General features: G+C 40.0%; 1 protein-coding gene across 1 annotated transcript in view; it reads right to left on the bottom strand.

The window, feature by feature from the left end:
- Positions 1–15127, bottom strand: part of SNX25 (sorting nexin 25) — an 83349-nt gene extending 68222 nt beyond the window's left edge. Inside the window, exons 1-2 of the mRNA XM_048304259.1 lie at positions 14808–15127; positions 2646–2730 (exon numbers count right to left, since the gene is read on the bottom strand). Coding sequence (XP_048160216.1) covers positions 2646–2730; positions 14808–14879 — 157 coding nt within the window. The 5' untranslated portion in view covers positions 14880–15127. The remainder of the gene's footprint in view (positions 1–2645; positions 2731–14807) is intronic.
- Positions 15128–15536: the final 409 nt, after the last annotated feature.

The following is a 15536-nucleotide window of genomic DNA, read 5'->3' on the forward strand; positions in this document are numbered from 1 at the left end:
TGAAGCAGCACTCTAAAGCACCAACCTGTTACACAACTCTGCTCCTAATGGAAAATAGCAAAGACATTTAGGGCGGAGCTGTAAACCAGAATATACCAAGGTTCCCTCTTGGTGGTGTTTAGTGTGAGGCACATTGTATAAGGATGATTCCCAACAACTTTATTACATGGGCTGTGGTGATACAAGAATCTATATAAGACACAGGCAACCAGTATCAGCCACTGACCATGACAGGAGAACTATCTAAACATCTAATAGTTATTGAAATAAGACTGATGTTTGAAACAGAAACACGCATGATTCCTTTAGTTAAACCAAGGATATGACTGCTATCTATCCTTCCAACTACATTAACAGACTATGATGAGAACATCAGGAAAAATGCAATAAAGCCAAGTGAAGCTTGAAGTGACATAGAACCTCAGGTCAGCCATACTAAACTCAGAGCGAAAAGTCCACGCAGACTGGCAATAACACCAGCAAAAACATGGCATGACCAACAGTCAACAGGCAGTTCTGGAGGGGTGCAAGGTAGTTAGCAATTAACAGTAAACCCCAGGCAAACTTAATTACACAACAATGAAAAACAGCTGAAGAAATCAGAATCAACCAAAGGGCTGTCTCTTCACACCCAGCAACAGCATTTCTGAAATCAGATGACATTGGTTTTCCCAAAAATGTAATCCATGCATCTCTAAGGTAAAGTAAAATATGTTAAAACAAAAAAAAACAAACAAAAAACCCACAAAACCAAACAACAACAAAACCAAAACCAACAAACAAAGAAACAACCAAAACCACAAAAAGCCCCACACCCCAAAACTCTATTGACTGTGATAATCTGACAACACCTACTCTTAAACCTCAAGAGGCACTAGGAGTCTGAACTGGTCCCCAAGATTAAAACCTCTTGACAACTGAAAGTCTCCTAGCTAAATGAATAAGGCTTTCTAAAGCATTTTGTTGAGTAGCACGTTACATCTAGACAGCAAAAACTTGTCCAAAATTCCTGGAATTTATAAATACTTTACTCCTAATCAGTCCAAGATTGGAAACACAAATACAGATGGTATTTTTTATATCACTAGTAATAAAGTTTTATTGAGCCACAAACCTTTGGAAAAAACCCAAACAAAACCATTCACATCAAGACAACTACAAATTTCAGAACTGTCACAGGCAAGAAGTCCTGTCTATTTTCATAGAGATTGATCATTTTGTGCTCATAAAAAAGAAACTATTGCTTTTGGGATTGCATTCAGTATCTCAAACTTAAGATGACTCAGTCACCTTTCAAGCCCAAAACACTTTGTACGGTAGAGCAAAAAGTACACTCTCATCTTTGTCAACTGCAAAACAGAGAAGTTGGCCGCATCACTTAGGCCTGGAAGAAATAAAACGAAATCTGACAAGTTTGCTCTCCAAAATTCAGTGTGAGAATGGAGGGTAAAAGCTACTCAAAAAAAAAAAAAAATAGTTGAAAGGCGTGTGAGCTGTCACAGCATAAGGCACTTAACTCTGAAAAATGAATCATTTAAGTATTAGTAACTTTCTTTCAGCCGTACTGAGCAGGGATGGCCTCCTGCATCCAACTGAATGATCTGTGGGATAAACACTTTAAATGAAGACAGCTCCCACATTTTTACAGAAACAAGTTACTCCTACATGCAAGTAACAGGAGGGAAGAGTAACACAACTATCTTTCCCTTGACATTCCACAATGCCTGTTTTCTGTCCCCAGACAACCCCACTACCTCAAATTCTGTGATTATGTCAAAGTTTTCAAATTCCATGGCAGGTTATCCAAAAGATAAAATACACATATGAGACAACACAGCAAACAGCTTTTTTGTGCTTGTTTCTACACATAATGTTTAGACTGTACTATCCTTTTCACATTAACAAGAATCCCCTAATCTGACTGATTCCAGTTGAAAATGCTTCCTAAGAATAAATTACAATTATGTTGTAATAGTTCACCTTCAGAAAAGATGACATAGGTAGGTAAAGTGTTCTAATTTTATATTTTTGCTACATATCCTGGTAATAGCTATTCATAAAAATAACTTTGAAAACATAACACATACCAAGTTGTCATAAAACAACCAACCTGTTTAAAGCAACGATAATTTTCATAGATACCCTCCATTTACAAAAAAGATTGGAAAAAGTTCTGCAAAGAAATCTTAAAGGAAAAAGTATTCAAAATTAGATAAAATATTTACAAAAGGCTGATAGACTGTATCAGCCAGAAATACAAATGTTGATTTTAGATTCAGTTTTAATGGCAAGAATTGCACTAAATGGGAAGACTGTATGAAAGAGTCCAGAGGATTCCTCAAGTCAGGAAAACCCAGTCAAGAATATTTTAAGTGTTATCCCTTTGCTTTATGCACAAGTTTAAAGGACTGTATTTCAATGTATTTCTGTAAAAAAATAGGCATTAAAATGACAATATATCAGTTGAATTGCAAAAAACAACATCACATTACTTACTACAGTGGATTTCTTGAGAAGACTAAGACCTTGCCATTTCATATCATGGAAGAAACCAGGGACATACTGTAAAGTCTTGGAATATTGTGCAGTTATGGTTTGCTAAAAAGGACAGGAGATATTCAGACTCTAATGCACCTGAAACTCACCTTCTTTCAGTGCTTTATCCATATTGTGAGAAATAACCACTCTTCTTGATTGAATTGAATCATGAGAGCTTCCAGACCAATTACTCTGAAATTCAAATAGAAAATACATCATATGAGGAAGGAATAAACCAAAAGTTACAGAAGGAATAACTGGAATTCAAGGCAACGGTACTGTATCATTTGGTCTTTACACAAATATTGCCGGCCCATGTGGTTAAAACAGGAGTGTCAATTGTCTGTGAGGTTATTATACATTGTTCACTAAGCACATATTAACACTTGTGTATCGTACATTGTACAGCTTGCAAAATTATCTTAGGTTTTTTTGGTAGAGGGGAGCTGCATTTACTTGCAAGTCAATGCACTGAGAATAGGACATGCATGTAACAAAACAACTGGAACCCTTTTATGCAGTATTTTCACAGCAAATAAAGTATTTTTATAGCTTACTGTGATAATGGACTTAATTTACCCTCATAAACTACTTTTAAAACAAAAGAGAAGCCTTTAGATCTCCTACAGCAATTTTGGTTCACATTCTTTTGGGCTTCTTTCTTCAAAGACACTTCTGGCACTCTGCATTTTAAGCTGCTGTCCTATACAAATATTTGTCTATATTGGAGTATTCACTCCCACAGTGTCCAAACAGGTGGGCGGATGGAGAAACATTTTTCAGAGTATAGACAAAGAGCAGTGACTAATGATGTATTTATATAGAAAGGAGTATAATTCAAAACAGAAATAGAAACTCTCCCCACTGTCAATCAGCTTGGAGCTCACTCTCCTTCGTAAGGAGAGAGCACTTCAGAAATGTCCCGATCCCTCCAACGTTCACCACACATAGAATAAGAAAGAAGTATAAACCTAAAGTAAAAACACTGTTTTAATGTTCTTAAATATACTGTTATTTCAGCCAATTTCCAGGCTAATATTCTGTATTTTGGTTTAATGTTTTGCTTCTACTTCAGATACATGCATGTAGAGTCTAACAAAGTTCATCTAATAGGACTCAGATAAGGGAGTCTAAGCACTACTTTTATCAGCAAAATAAAGCTTTTCAGGCTTGCTCACACCTAAAACACACCAACGTGGCAGGTACTATCCATGCCTTGAGTGCCCTCCTGCCCACTGCTGATTTGTTCCACCTTTTCGGTGAGTACGGCAACACCCCTTAGACTTCTTCCAGTCGCTATTCGGAGACCATGACTGTGGTCTTTCAGCTGATTTCTTCCCTTCTTGACAACACTGTCAATGGCAGGAGCAGCAAGACCTCAGCACATTTGCCTCCATTTGCAGTCCCCCCTCACTATCAAAACTGTAGTTAATGAGGTGTAAGAACAGAGTATTTAGTGAACTGCTATAGGTTTCCAAGCACATTTTGACCTGAACACTGGCAAAGGCTTCAGCCATACCCATCTAAACAGCAAGAGAAAGTATTTTTGCTCTTTGTAAGGACACCTAACAGTATTTGTAAGGCTCCAATACATCATCTCTGGCTGCTAATGTTATCACACTTCCTCAACACAAAGCTGTGTTAACAACAGTCACACAACTACTTCAGGATTCTTCTGCTTTATTTGCAGCAGGCAACTGCATGATTTAAAAATTTAAAAAGAGAGGAGATGGACTCACAGAGACCTTAAACACCCCAAGTACCTTAAGGGAAGGGATTCAGAAAGCCCAATTAAACAAACTCGTTCAGGTCTTTCTGTGAAGAAAGAGCTCCTAAACATGAGCCCACAATTCTGACTGAAGCTCTGTGCTCAACACACTCCATCTTCTTTAACACACATGCCAGCTTGGGTATCTTACAAGACTAATCCTTCTGCTAAACTGAGTCATACCTGCATGGAGGTCAGTGACCTCAAGCTAACTGAGGCATCAACAGTTGCATCCCATACATTGCAGGAAGTGGTTTTTTTATCGCCTAAAGCATCAGTAAGTGCTCCAATGCAGTACTCACCAAATCACTCCTTTCAAAAGTGGTTTAAACACAAGCTTAAAAAAAAAAAAAAAGAAAGAAAGAAAAAAAAGCAACCTTCAGAGAGGATCTATGGTTGCAAGAAGGTAAGTAGCTTGCTCCACATCACCACATTATGATCCCATCTACGCAATTCCACAAAGCAGAAACTGATCACTTTATGCTTCATACTTGAACATTCATTTTAAGAACAAGGCAAACTGCTACTGCCTCAGCAAAATGCTGCCTCTTGAATACCAGACACAAACTCACATTTCAGCTTGCAAGAACACATTCCACTGAGAGTATCCTCTACAGTTGGTACATTTGACTTCTAAAAGGCACCAACTATTAATGTAAAAAAAAAAAAATACAGTTGTTCAAGTCATGATCAAAAAGAATGTAAAAGGTAAAAAGTGAATACCATCACTAGCAATAGTGATTTTGCTGCTGCATGAATGTAATTACTGAAGGGCAAAGAAAGATGCATAGTGTATTGGACTTTCTGAGAACTTTTCCATACTCATACAGATATTGCATAAAGTCATGGACTGTGGGAGAGAAAAGCAAAGAGCAAAAAAACCACCTTGGTTTAAAACAAGGTTTCAGCTTCATTAAAAAACAAATTTTCAAGAGCAGAAGAGAAACCAACATTTGAATAAACAAGAATGTTCAAATGTATTGAAGTGATCATAGAATTGCCTAAGTTGGAAAATACCTCTAAGATCATTGAATTCAACCATTAAGCTGTGATACTGGTTGGGTTAGATCAGGTTAAAGAAAAAAAGTTCAGGGAGACCTTACTGCTGTCTCCAACTACTGAATGAGAGCATACAGAGAAAAGTGAGCCAGACTCTTGCTGCAGATGCACAGCACATTAGGAAACATTGCAACACAGGAAATTCCCATCACAAGGCAAAACTATTTTAATCATGAGGCTGCTCAAGCATCAGAATAGGGGTGCTGACAGGCTATGGAGTCTCCATCTCTTTATCCTTCTCACTCTGAGCAAGAGGGTAATCTAGATGCCTTCCAGATATTCCTTCCAACCTGAACTATTCATGATCGTTGATGACTCTTCAGAGAGCTGTGAATTTAACTTCATGATTGATAATGTATCAGATCTAAAGGTGCCTTGCCTAAAACAGCTGATCAAACCCATTTTTCCTTCCCATTTTATGAACTTGCATTTAGCAGAATCAAGACTTAGGTCTTGTTAGTTTAGGTTTGCTTTCAAAAAGTACTGTTTCTGTGACATGAATTAATTAATGAATTAATTTAAAAAGCAGGAACCTTCAAGTTAGACGACATATGGCAATAAACACCTTAAAAACAACAGTAACAACCTAGTAATGCAGATAACCAACATCTGTGATAACAGAAGGATTTCAGAAAATTCACAGTCCAAGCTCAGCTCTAACAGCTGAGAGAATAAAAAAATCAGCATATTTCACTGAAAGACTTTCTTCCCACCCCTGACTCAAGTCAGATGGAGGGCATATGTAGAGAACAGGTTCAGCTAGAAAGCCTAGATTTGAATGTTTTCACATTTTTCTTCATGTCATTCATCTAAAGAAAAATGGTGCTCGGTTTCATGAAATAGTTGGCATAACCCTGATTGAGCCAAACACATTTGTAAATGGATTTAACACAGTCAAAGCTCTAGTTTAGATGCTCTTTTATGCTGATTAAAAGCTGGCATGTTCCTGACTTGCATTATCACAGTCCTCAATAATTTTTTTTTTTTTAATTGGGCTCCAGTCTGTAGATTTTATTGGTAAAGAATGACAGAAACCAGACTGAAACATAAATAAGACTTAACAGAAGGACTTGAAGGGGTAGGGGTGGAGCACATTTTGAAAGTACATGCTTAGAATGAGGTTGCTAACAAACAGGGAGGCCTGTTTCCTGGAACAGTTGAAGTTTTCCTCAGTTTTGACTTTGCTTACAGGCTGAAAAAAAGGATGTGTGCATTTCCTGTAGACTTCTAAACAACACTCATTGTTTGATACTTTTGAAAGTTATTTAAGATGCAGAAAACAACAGCCTGAATGGGCCAAGGAAAAAAAAGTCTGACATTGAACGTGAAATTTTGTCTTAGGTTTAGTCTCCAACAGATACAAAAATTAAGTAAATGTCATTTATTGGTTTAAACAGTTTAAGTAATTTAAAATTAGTTCTGAAGACAACAATAAATGTCAAATAATAAAGAATTAAGAAGGTATTTCAGCAACAACACTCAATAAATGGCAAAGCGCAGAGAACACAGGAGTACCTTCCACTGTCAAGAAATCCATTTGCAACACTTGTCATCAAATGCAATTTTTAAAACACAGCAGCCTGCTACAGGCATACCACATGCAGCCTTATTCTGCCATGGAATTAAGGCCAGAAACAGAGAAAAATTTACAATTATTCCTATTATATTAACTAAATTACAACAAAACTAGAACAGAGATCATGACAGATCCCACAATATAAACGGGCATTGTGGATGAGACAGTGTAATCACTGATCTAAAAGGAAAAGACTGCATCTAATTCAGCATACAAAAAACAACCAATTACTCACAGTTACTTGCTCCTCCCACTGTTGCCTTATTAACTTTCCTCTTATCTTTGTAAACTTAACATCAGACTGGACCTTGACAATAAAGAGTCACAGCCTCAAACAATAGTTCACTGAACTCTCCATAAATTCATTTTTAACAGAAGTGGACTGATGTGTTCTTATCCACATATTACTTCATCCAGATGTTCTTATTTAAACATCACTTCAACTAATGATGCAAAAATAAATTTCCTATTCACAAGAGTTAATATTTTTTAATTAATACTTACAGACCTATTTAGGATTACATAGCAAGTATGTACTTGTCACATTCAGCATTAAGGGATACCATAACTACCAATTTAAAAATCAACATACTTTAAGCATGTTAATCCTACTATCTTAAGCATCATTATCTCAATAATGATTTTATGATATCATCTCATTATTTCTACTAATATAGTAGCTCCTGGAATGTGTAAACCGTGTTTATCAGATGGAGATCTTCTATCTTAACTGTACCATGTTTAAAACTGGTAAAACTGTAACAGTGTAAAAACTTGATTAGTAGGGCAGAACTTTCTTCACTTGAGATTTCATAGAATACTGGACAGCTAAGAATAAGAATATGAAAATGAAATATTTCTCAGGTATTACTTTCATTCTCACAAGTACAGCCAAGAAATAATTGGTAAGTTAGCATTCAAATTTTTGCTCAGCAATAAATACAGCATTATCCTGTGCTGGAATATTTCATATTGTCATCAAAACAAAGTCTTACATGAATTCTCAAAGTACAGGCATAGCCCCAGTTTACTGAACATTTCCACACTCTCCTCCTCAGTAAAAAGAGACAAGAAGAACCTATGGTCTATACTTCAAGGCCAAAAGAGCCATATGGCATGAAAACTAAATTGTTGGCAAGCTAGAAAAACCAGCACAAAATCACGCTTGAGCTGCAGAGTCTCAGCTTAGCAACCAGAGAGAAACTCCTGCATGGTCTATTGCTATACCCTCCCTGCACGAGAATTTTCCCACTACACACATTTTATAGGGAGTTCTGTCTTTTCAAGAGCACCACAAAACATGCCAAATGAACCATCATCGTTAATTTTACTACCATTAACTTGTTCTCTTTCACATATTTAATAGGGGAAAAAATGGTATAGAATGACTGGTCACAAAAACCTCCCATAGACACAATACAAATCTGTTCCCCTTATGGCTACATAATTTACTTTTATATAACCACTTAAAGTAACAGCTTGGGAAAGGATACAGTATTCTATGTAACTGGCTCTTTCCTTGGGTAAATTTTGCTGCTCTCCTTTGCAGAGAGCAAGGAACCAAGACTTGGCAATAAAGAGAACTTTATCAGATTTTATTTTCAGAAAGTTTCTGATACGTGTCTATACTATTTTCAGTGTTAAAGCATACCTTGAATTCAGGATGCCTTCACTCTTGTCCTTATTACAGAGGTTTTATGTCCACCCTTAGTATTTCCCTGCAAGAGACTTGGACAGTAAGATCTCCATGAGCCATCTATCCTTACTGACTCAGCAGAGCTTGGTTATCAGGAGAAATTAACTAGCTCCCTGGTTATGTTTTCAATCATAAAACACTGTTCAAGTGAGAAGCAGTCCCTACAAAGGTAAAAACAGTGCAATTCACAGCAAAATATGAGACGTCGATCTAACACAGAGTTGAGAAAATTAAATGTCAAGCACAATACAATGCAGAGCTGACAACAACATAGGATACAATGAAAGGAATCAGAAGGGACTGCATGAGAAGACCAGAAATCTCTAAATATACACGATGAATAAAAGGCTGTGTGGAAAACTATGTCTGCTCACTGCTAAGGAGTTATGGGACAAAGAAGTGAGAGACAGTCTGAAAAATATTTGATTTCCTGAGGTCAGTCTCCTGTGATAATAAAGTTATGACTTCACAGGTACTCTTGCAGGTAATCAGCATATGTGGTCCTAACAAAGTTTCAATTCTGAAAAAGCCATAAAATTATAACAGATGTTCCAGAGATCCCTAAAAATAAACTGTACCAGAAATGTCCAAACCATAGGCCCCTGCTGAACTATAACAGAACATTTGCAATTCATGCAACATTCCTGTAACATTTTAAAATATTCATGAAATCAGTAAAAAATGCTAAAATGTATTTTCATTATTTTAATTTCAGAACTTTCCTAGTAGTAAATTCAACTGCATCATCAAAGACTCATTGTTGACCTGCCTATAAATGAGACAGAACTAAGAACAAAAGTATGATACTCTGAGTTCTGTTAAAAACACTAAAATTAAACATATCTTCTCCTTTCCATCCAGAAACAACCCATCAATTAAAAGACTGGCAGTAGACCAGGATATCTGGTTGCAAGCCCAAGACAGTCTAAAGCATGAGAAAAGTGCAACAACCAGAGACTGCTATTGCTTTTACAAAAATCCTGCAATATCAGAGCTCTAAATATCCCCTGTGCAGCTAGAGAATGAAAAAGACCATAGAACATCCTTGGCTTTAGGTTGAGAAAAAACACATAAATACTTTTGAATCTTACTAAGGCATAAAGATCAAAACTAGAAGGAGTTAGGAAGCTTCTCCTCTCCCTCACAGCTCCTCCAAACTACTTATTACCTCAAGAACTGTTTTGCATGCCACTTGAAATTGATGCCCACAGATGACAAACCTTCTATTTCCCAGAGCTTCTGGGGCTCCTGCAAGCTTACCTTCACAAGCTTCATCTTATGGCAAAAGCCCAACAGTGAAGCAAAATAAGATTCTGTGTCCTTTCTCTCTGCTTCCCCTATGTTCTTCACAAAAGGCAGAGCGCTCAGCTTGGATACCGTAACAGATACTCAACCTAGGTTTAGTTGCCATCCCATTTGAAACATTCGGACCATTTCCATTTCACTACACATCCTCCTATGGCTCGGATAAAAAGCAGTACTATGTTCCAGGATTCAGATATTTTAACAACTACCTGATCCAATGAAAAAAAGATTTACCTATGCCCCCTCCACTAATGGCAAATTCACAAAAATCCACATTCAAGGATGGAACACACCTTTAGGAACATAAAACATATCACGTGTAGTGTGATGTGGCCTCAGGGACAGAAAAAGTGTAATACTAAAAATTGAGAGCTATTAAACTGAAGTAAACAAGAGCGACCAAGTATGTCAGGAAATGAGTTTTAAACAAATACTAAAAAAAAATTGACAACTGTTAATTGTAGAAAACTAATGATAGGACATTAGAATCAGTGTACCCTTTTCAATGGGAAAAAAGCACATTTATTACCCTTCTGCAGACAGACTAGGTAGACCATTCTCTATACAGAGTGTCATTCATTTAATCTGAATTTAAAATGCAGTACTTAAATCTAACAAATTAATCATTCTTTTTTGCATTATTTAAATGAAGTTGATAACCCAGCTCTCTATTACTCAGAGCTTTTGCTTTGAATCAGTGTTGAAACATTATGCTGAAAAGAAAACTCCATCTCTGCCAGGTTTTTGGCAGAGAAACAACTCACATAAACATGGGAAAAAGTGTTTTCCTTTCCCTTCCCACTAACTTGGTTAACATGGTTCTTCACATGAGTCAAAGCAATCTCCCACTACAACCACACAAGGTAAAAGCAGTTTTGGGAGCAAGCTTGAATTTTAAAACTTGACACATGCTCTAACCTAGGGCTACCTTTGCTACGAGCAGGTCCACTGGTACTTGAGAAGCGAAAATCCCCTTTAAAACAGACATTCTCACTAAAGTATAATTGGGTCATCATGCCTTTTTGCTGTCTTGCATTTTGCTGTTCCTCTCCACCACAAATAATCTCATTTTAAAACAGCTCCTGCAAAGTGCTGAAAAATACTTGACAATAATATAACATACAATTTCAAGGACTCATTCAATTCCCATTATTTCAATATCAATAGAAACTATTTACCAATATTATCAGTGACTGAAAGTACTTAAAGTAATAAGTAAGACACTATTATGAGTTGCCTGTACACAGCTCTTCCAATGAAACACAGATCTTTATGTGGAAGACAGGAGACTGCCCAGACAATCTTTGTGAACAGAGCTGTCACATACAGAAAAACTACACTGAAAGCACAATTTATCACGGGGATATAAATCACATGGTTTGCTTTGCAATTCTCAGAAGATTTCAAATGTTCTTGCTGAGATACCTGACTTCAGGAGGAAGTCTTCACCTTTCAAGTCCCAAAGGAGTTACATAAAAAATGGACAAAGCACAGCTTCACGTTCGAGAAGATGGCTTCTGTAGTTGCAAGTTCAAGCAAAATGAAAAAAAGGCATACACCTTGCTCTTCTGAAATCCAAACCTGCAACACTGCACTTCCTCACTCATATTCCTCACTTACATGAACACGTCCATGAAAATTAACAGTACTGAACTCTCACATGCTAAGTGGTTGCAAAATTAAGAACACACAAAAAACTCCCTTTATTCAGCACAGCACGAGGGACTCCATCCAACTTCCCTTTGAAGTTGATCAAGAGTACTCCCACTAACTTTCCAAGAGCTGAGTCTGACTCCCACTAGAGTAAATATTTATTCCTGAGTACTTACTGTTTCCTCATTTAACCCCAATGTGAAAAATCACTCAAACAATGAAAATTGAACTGTCTAAAGTTTGTACACAAAACACATGAAGAGTGAGATGCCAGTCATAATAAGGTTTTTACTACATTTTTTCCTAATTATTAGGCCAACAGGTGGCCTGATAATCTTCCTTATTCTTAAGGAAAAGACACAACAAGACTGAAAAAAATATAGCTTTACAGTCATCCTACTACTGGCTCCAAGAAAGGACAAAATGATCACAAGGCTCTATGAAAAACATGACAATAACAACTGAATGATAAAAAAGCAGTGTAAATGCAAAAGGATGAAAAATGAAAAGAATAACTAAAGCAGGAAGCTTTAGTGAATGGCCTACACTTTTATATGCTGCCTATCTAGAAAATTTTATTTTCTTCACCTACATGTTGCTGAAGCCCCAATTACAAAGTCTGCTACACATATACAAAATCGTGTTCAGAAAAAGTCTTCAAGAAGGTTTGCAGTCCTGAAGCCACTTTGTACCAGAAAGAAATCAACAAAACTATAAATTGAAGGTATGAGAAACCCAATTAAGATGCCTGGAATTACATCTTCTAAATAGAAAGGGTGAAATACCTCAGTCATTTTTTGGACATCCTTTTCATGTATGTAACTTTTGGGAACAGTGCAAAGAGGGAGGAAAGAAAAATTTTAAGAGAATCAGGGAGAGGGTAAAGAAACAATCCTGGGAAAAAGGTTTTAGCAGGTACTGCTGCCTTCCCAGTGAATTTTAAATACCAAATTTCAATTCCCTTCTGAAACAACAAACATATGCCATAGAGCTACAATAAATGCAAACACTACAAATTAGACCACACAAAGCAACAGCATGTGTGCACTATTTATATACACAAATCCTACGGCTGGACACACCAGGAGAACATCTTCAAGAGAAATGCACAGTAACACACCACAAAAAGAAAGTACAGATGATACAGTAACAGAAGTGACCTTTTGTCTCTGGACATTTCTAGTTCCACTGCTGTTCAGCAGGCTTACATTTTTCAGTAGGTTTATATTTTTCACAAAGGGGGAGACAAAGAAAGCAATACAATTTTTTTTTTCTTTAAATATTGGCTTCCCAAATTAAATTGATTTTTATTGTTTGGCTGTTTCACAATTCTGAAAGTTGTTCCTCATTGTGGCAGCCAGGAGATTTCAATTGCTAAGTTTATGTATAGATCTTTTTGGTACTATGTAAAAGTAAGTTAACGCACATCCAGATGTTCAGATAAGTATACAAGTACATAAATGCCACAGGAATTATGGCATTAACACTGAAACATTTATTCTTGTAAATCTGGAAGCAACAGGAATTGTTGCTTTGATGACCAGTTGATCTGTTTACATTTTTTCTGTTTGGTGTAACATAACAGAACGGCTAAACACAAAAGCCTATAATCCTTTACTAGAAGGTGGTTATGCACCTAACACACATTTGTTCCCTAGCACTCCTATGGCAAAAACCAGCTGAACAATCCCTAGCTGTACCCACATAATACACTACATACAGGTACCTTTTGCTTATCACTTTGTGCATTACATCTTCTCACTTCCTTAATGCTCATACAGTTTATTTATTCTTGACTTCCTTCAAAAAGCTGAGTGTGAGGTTGAGTGTTCAAAGCAAAGAGGATGTTTAAAAAAATTCTACCAAGAAGACAAAATGAGTATCACACAAAGAACCACAAACAGATCTTGAATGCACCTCTGCAAGTTGTATTACCCATTGAATTCAACAACTCCTGGCCAAATGATCCCTACTGACAACAATATCCTGCCAGCTTCCACTAAATGCAGACCAGGAAAAGCATATTGCTCCCAAGCACAGGCTCTTTCTCTCCCTAGGTCAAAGAATGAAGGAATAAGCCATTACTACAGGTTGTTAGCAATTTGATTGAAAAGACAGAAAGACAGACAACTGTATCAGCAAGTGATTTGTAATAGGTTCTCTGCCCCGCCAGCACCCCCTGTGTTCTGCAAACTCAGCTACATCGACTGCAGCCCCAGGAACACGTGATAGCGCTACTTACTGCTACCAAGAAGCGTACGTGTACTAAATGTAACAAACTGGGTTACCAGAACAGCTAGGCTGCACACCCAGGTGGCACAAATTCCGTTCCTTTTCCTTTGTAGAGTGCTCTCAGGTATCCTGACACTACCGAAGGGAAATAACACTTCCACAGTACAGCCTACCGCTGCAGCACTTCATGTGCTAACACACTTACAGCTCACCAGTGAGGGGCCAAGGGCTCCTGGCTGGAGTCACCAGCTGTGACATTAAACACCACATCCCTGTGACCCATGGCAAAGCAGGAAAGTGGGCAGATTCTCAATTTTCAGCACTAGTTTTTCAGGCCCATGTGGGATCAGCTCCCAAGCACTGAATGATGGGGAACAGGGTTGTAGATGGGAGGAAAGTTTCCAAATGCCTTGTGCTATCAGTCCCACTCGAAAGAGCGCAAAAAATACTAAGGTGCGGGTTACAAAGAGCTCGTAAACTAGTACATTTTGGAATATGTACAGAAAATGAAATTGTTTCCCTTTTGCACAGAGCTCTGCAACGGCTCGAGTACACAATGGCACTATGATAACACTATCTGAAGCCGTTCAACTTCAGAGAACGCATTAAAGTAACACTAAGCTCCCTCTTTGACCGTCTCTTTTACCAATGACATTTCAATGGAAGGCGCAGAAAGGATTTGAGACATAGCCAACAGCGAACCACCGTGAGCATTCCCGCAATCCGGAGGTCTCTCTCAGAGCAAAGTGTTGCTTTTTCCGGTGCGCCTGCTACCCTCCAACACAACTTTTGCCATTTAAAGCCCTGTCGAGCGGCGAAGTGCGGGCAGGCTCCTGCGGCCGCGGTAGGACAGCAGGACACCGGGTTCGGGTGGCGCGGCGTTCCACGGCGGAGCGAGGGCCGCGCCACCACCGCCCCGCCGCCGGGCAGGGAGGGCGCGCCGCGGCCGCCGCCCGCTCCACTCCCCTCCCGCTACTCACCCCCGCGACCGGCCGGACCGGGGCGACGGCGGCGAAGTCCGGCGGCGGCAAGCGGCGGCGGCCGCGGCACATCAGGACGATCAGGGTGCCCAGCGCGGCGGCAGCGGCGGCGCAGCCCACGTAGAGGGCGAGGCGGAGCAGCAGCAGCGCCAGGCACGGCGGCCCGCCGCCCCCTGCCTCGGCCCGCTCCTGCCCCAGGTGGACGACGGACACGGCCAGAAGCCCCAGCCCCGCCGCCAGCACGAAACGGGATGAGCCGGGATCCTCGTCCTCCTCGTCTTCCGCCGCCTCCTCCTCGCCGCCGCCGACCACAGCGGCGGCCGCCGGGGCGCTGCGGCGGCGCGCCTCGCCGCCGGGGCCGTGCGAGCCCAGCGGGCCGGGGACGGTAGCCCCCGCCGCCTCGGGCTGCCCGGCCGTGCTGCTAGCGCTGTCGGCACCGGGGAACATGCTGCTCCTGGCGCCGCTGGGAGCAAGCGCATCTCCCGCCGCGACAGCCCCCTGCGAAGGTCGCCGCTCCCGGGGCCCCCCCTCTCCTCCTCCTCCGCCGCCGCCGCCTCCTCCGCCGCCCGCCGCCTCCACTGGCACCGCTGCGGCCGCCGGGGGAGCCGGAGCTCATGCCCAGCGGCAGGCGGGTGCGCGGCGGCCGGGCCGCTTTCTGGCGGCAGCGCTGCCCCGCGCTGGGCGGCGGGAGCCGAGCGCCGTGGCAGCAGCCGGGGAGGCCCCGCCGCG

Source organism: Corvus hawaiiensis, chromosome 5, assembly GCF_020740725.1.
Source record: "Corvus hawaiiensis isolate bCorHaw1 chromosome 5, bCorHaw1.pri.cur, whole genome shotgun sequence".
NCBI lineage: Eukaryota > Metazoa > Chordata > Aves > Passeriformes > Corvidae > Corvus > Corvus hawaiiensis.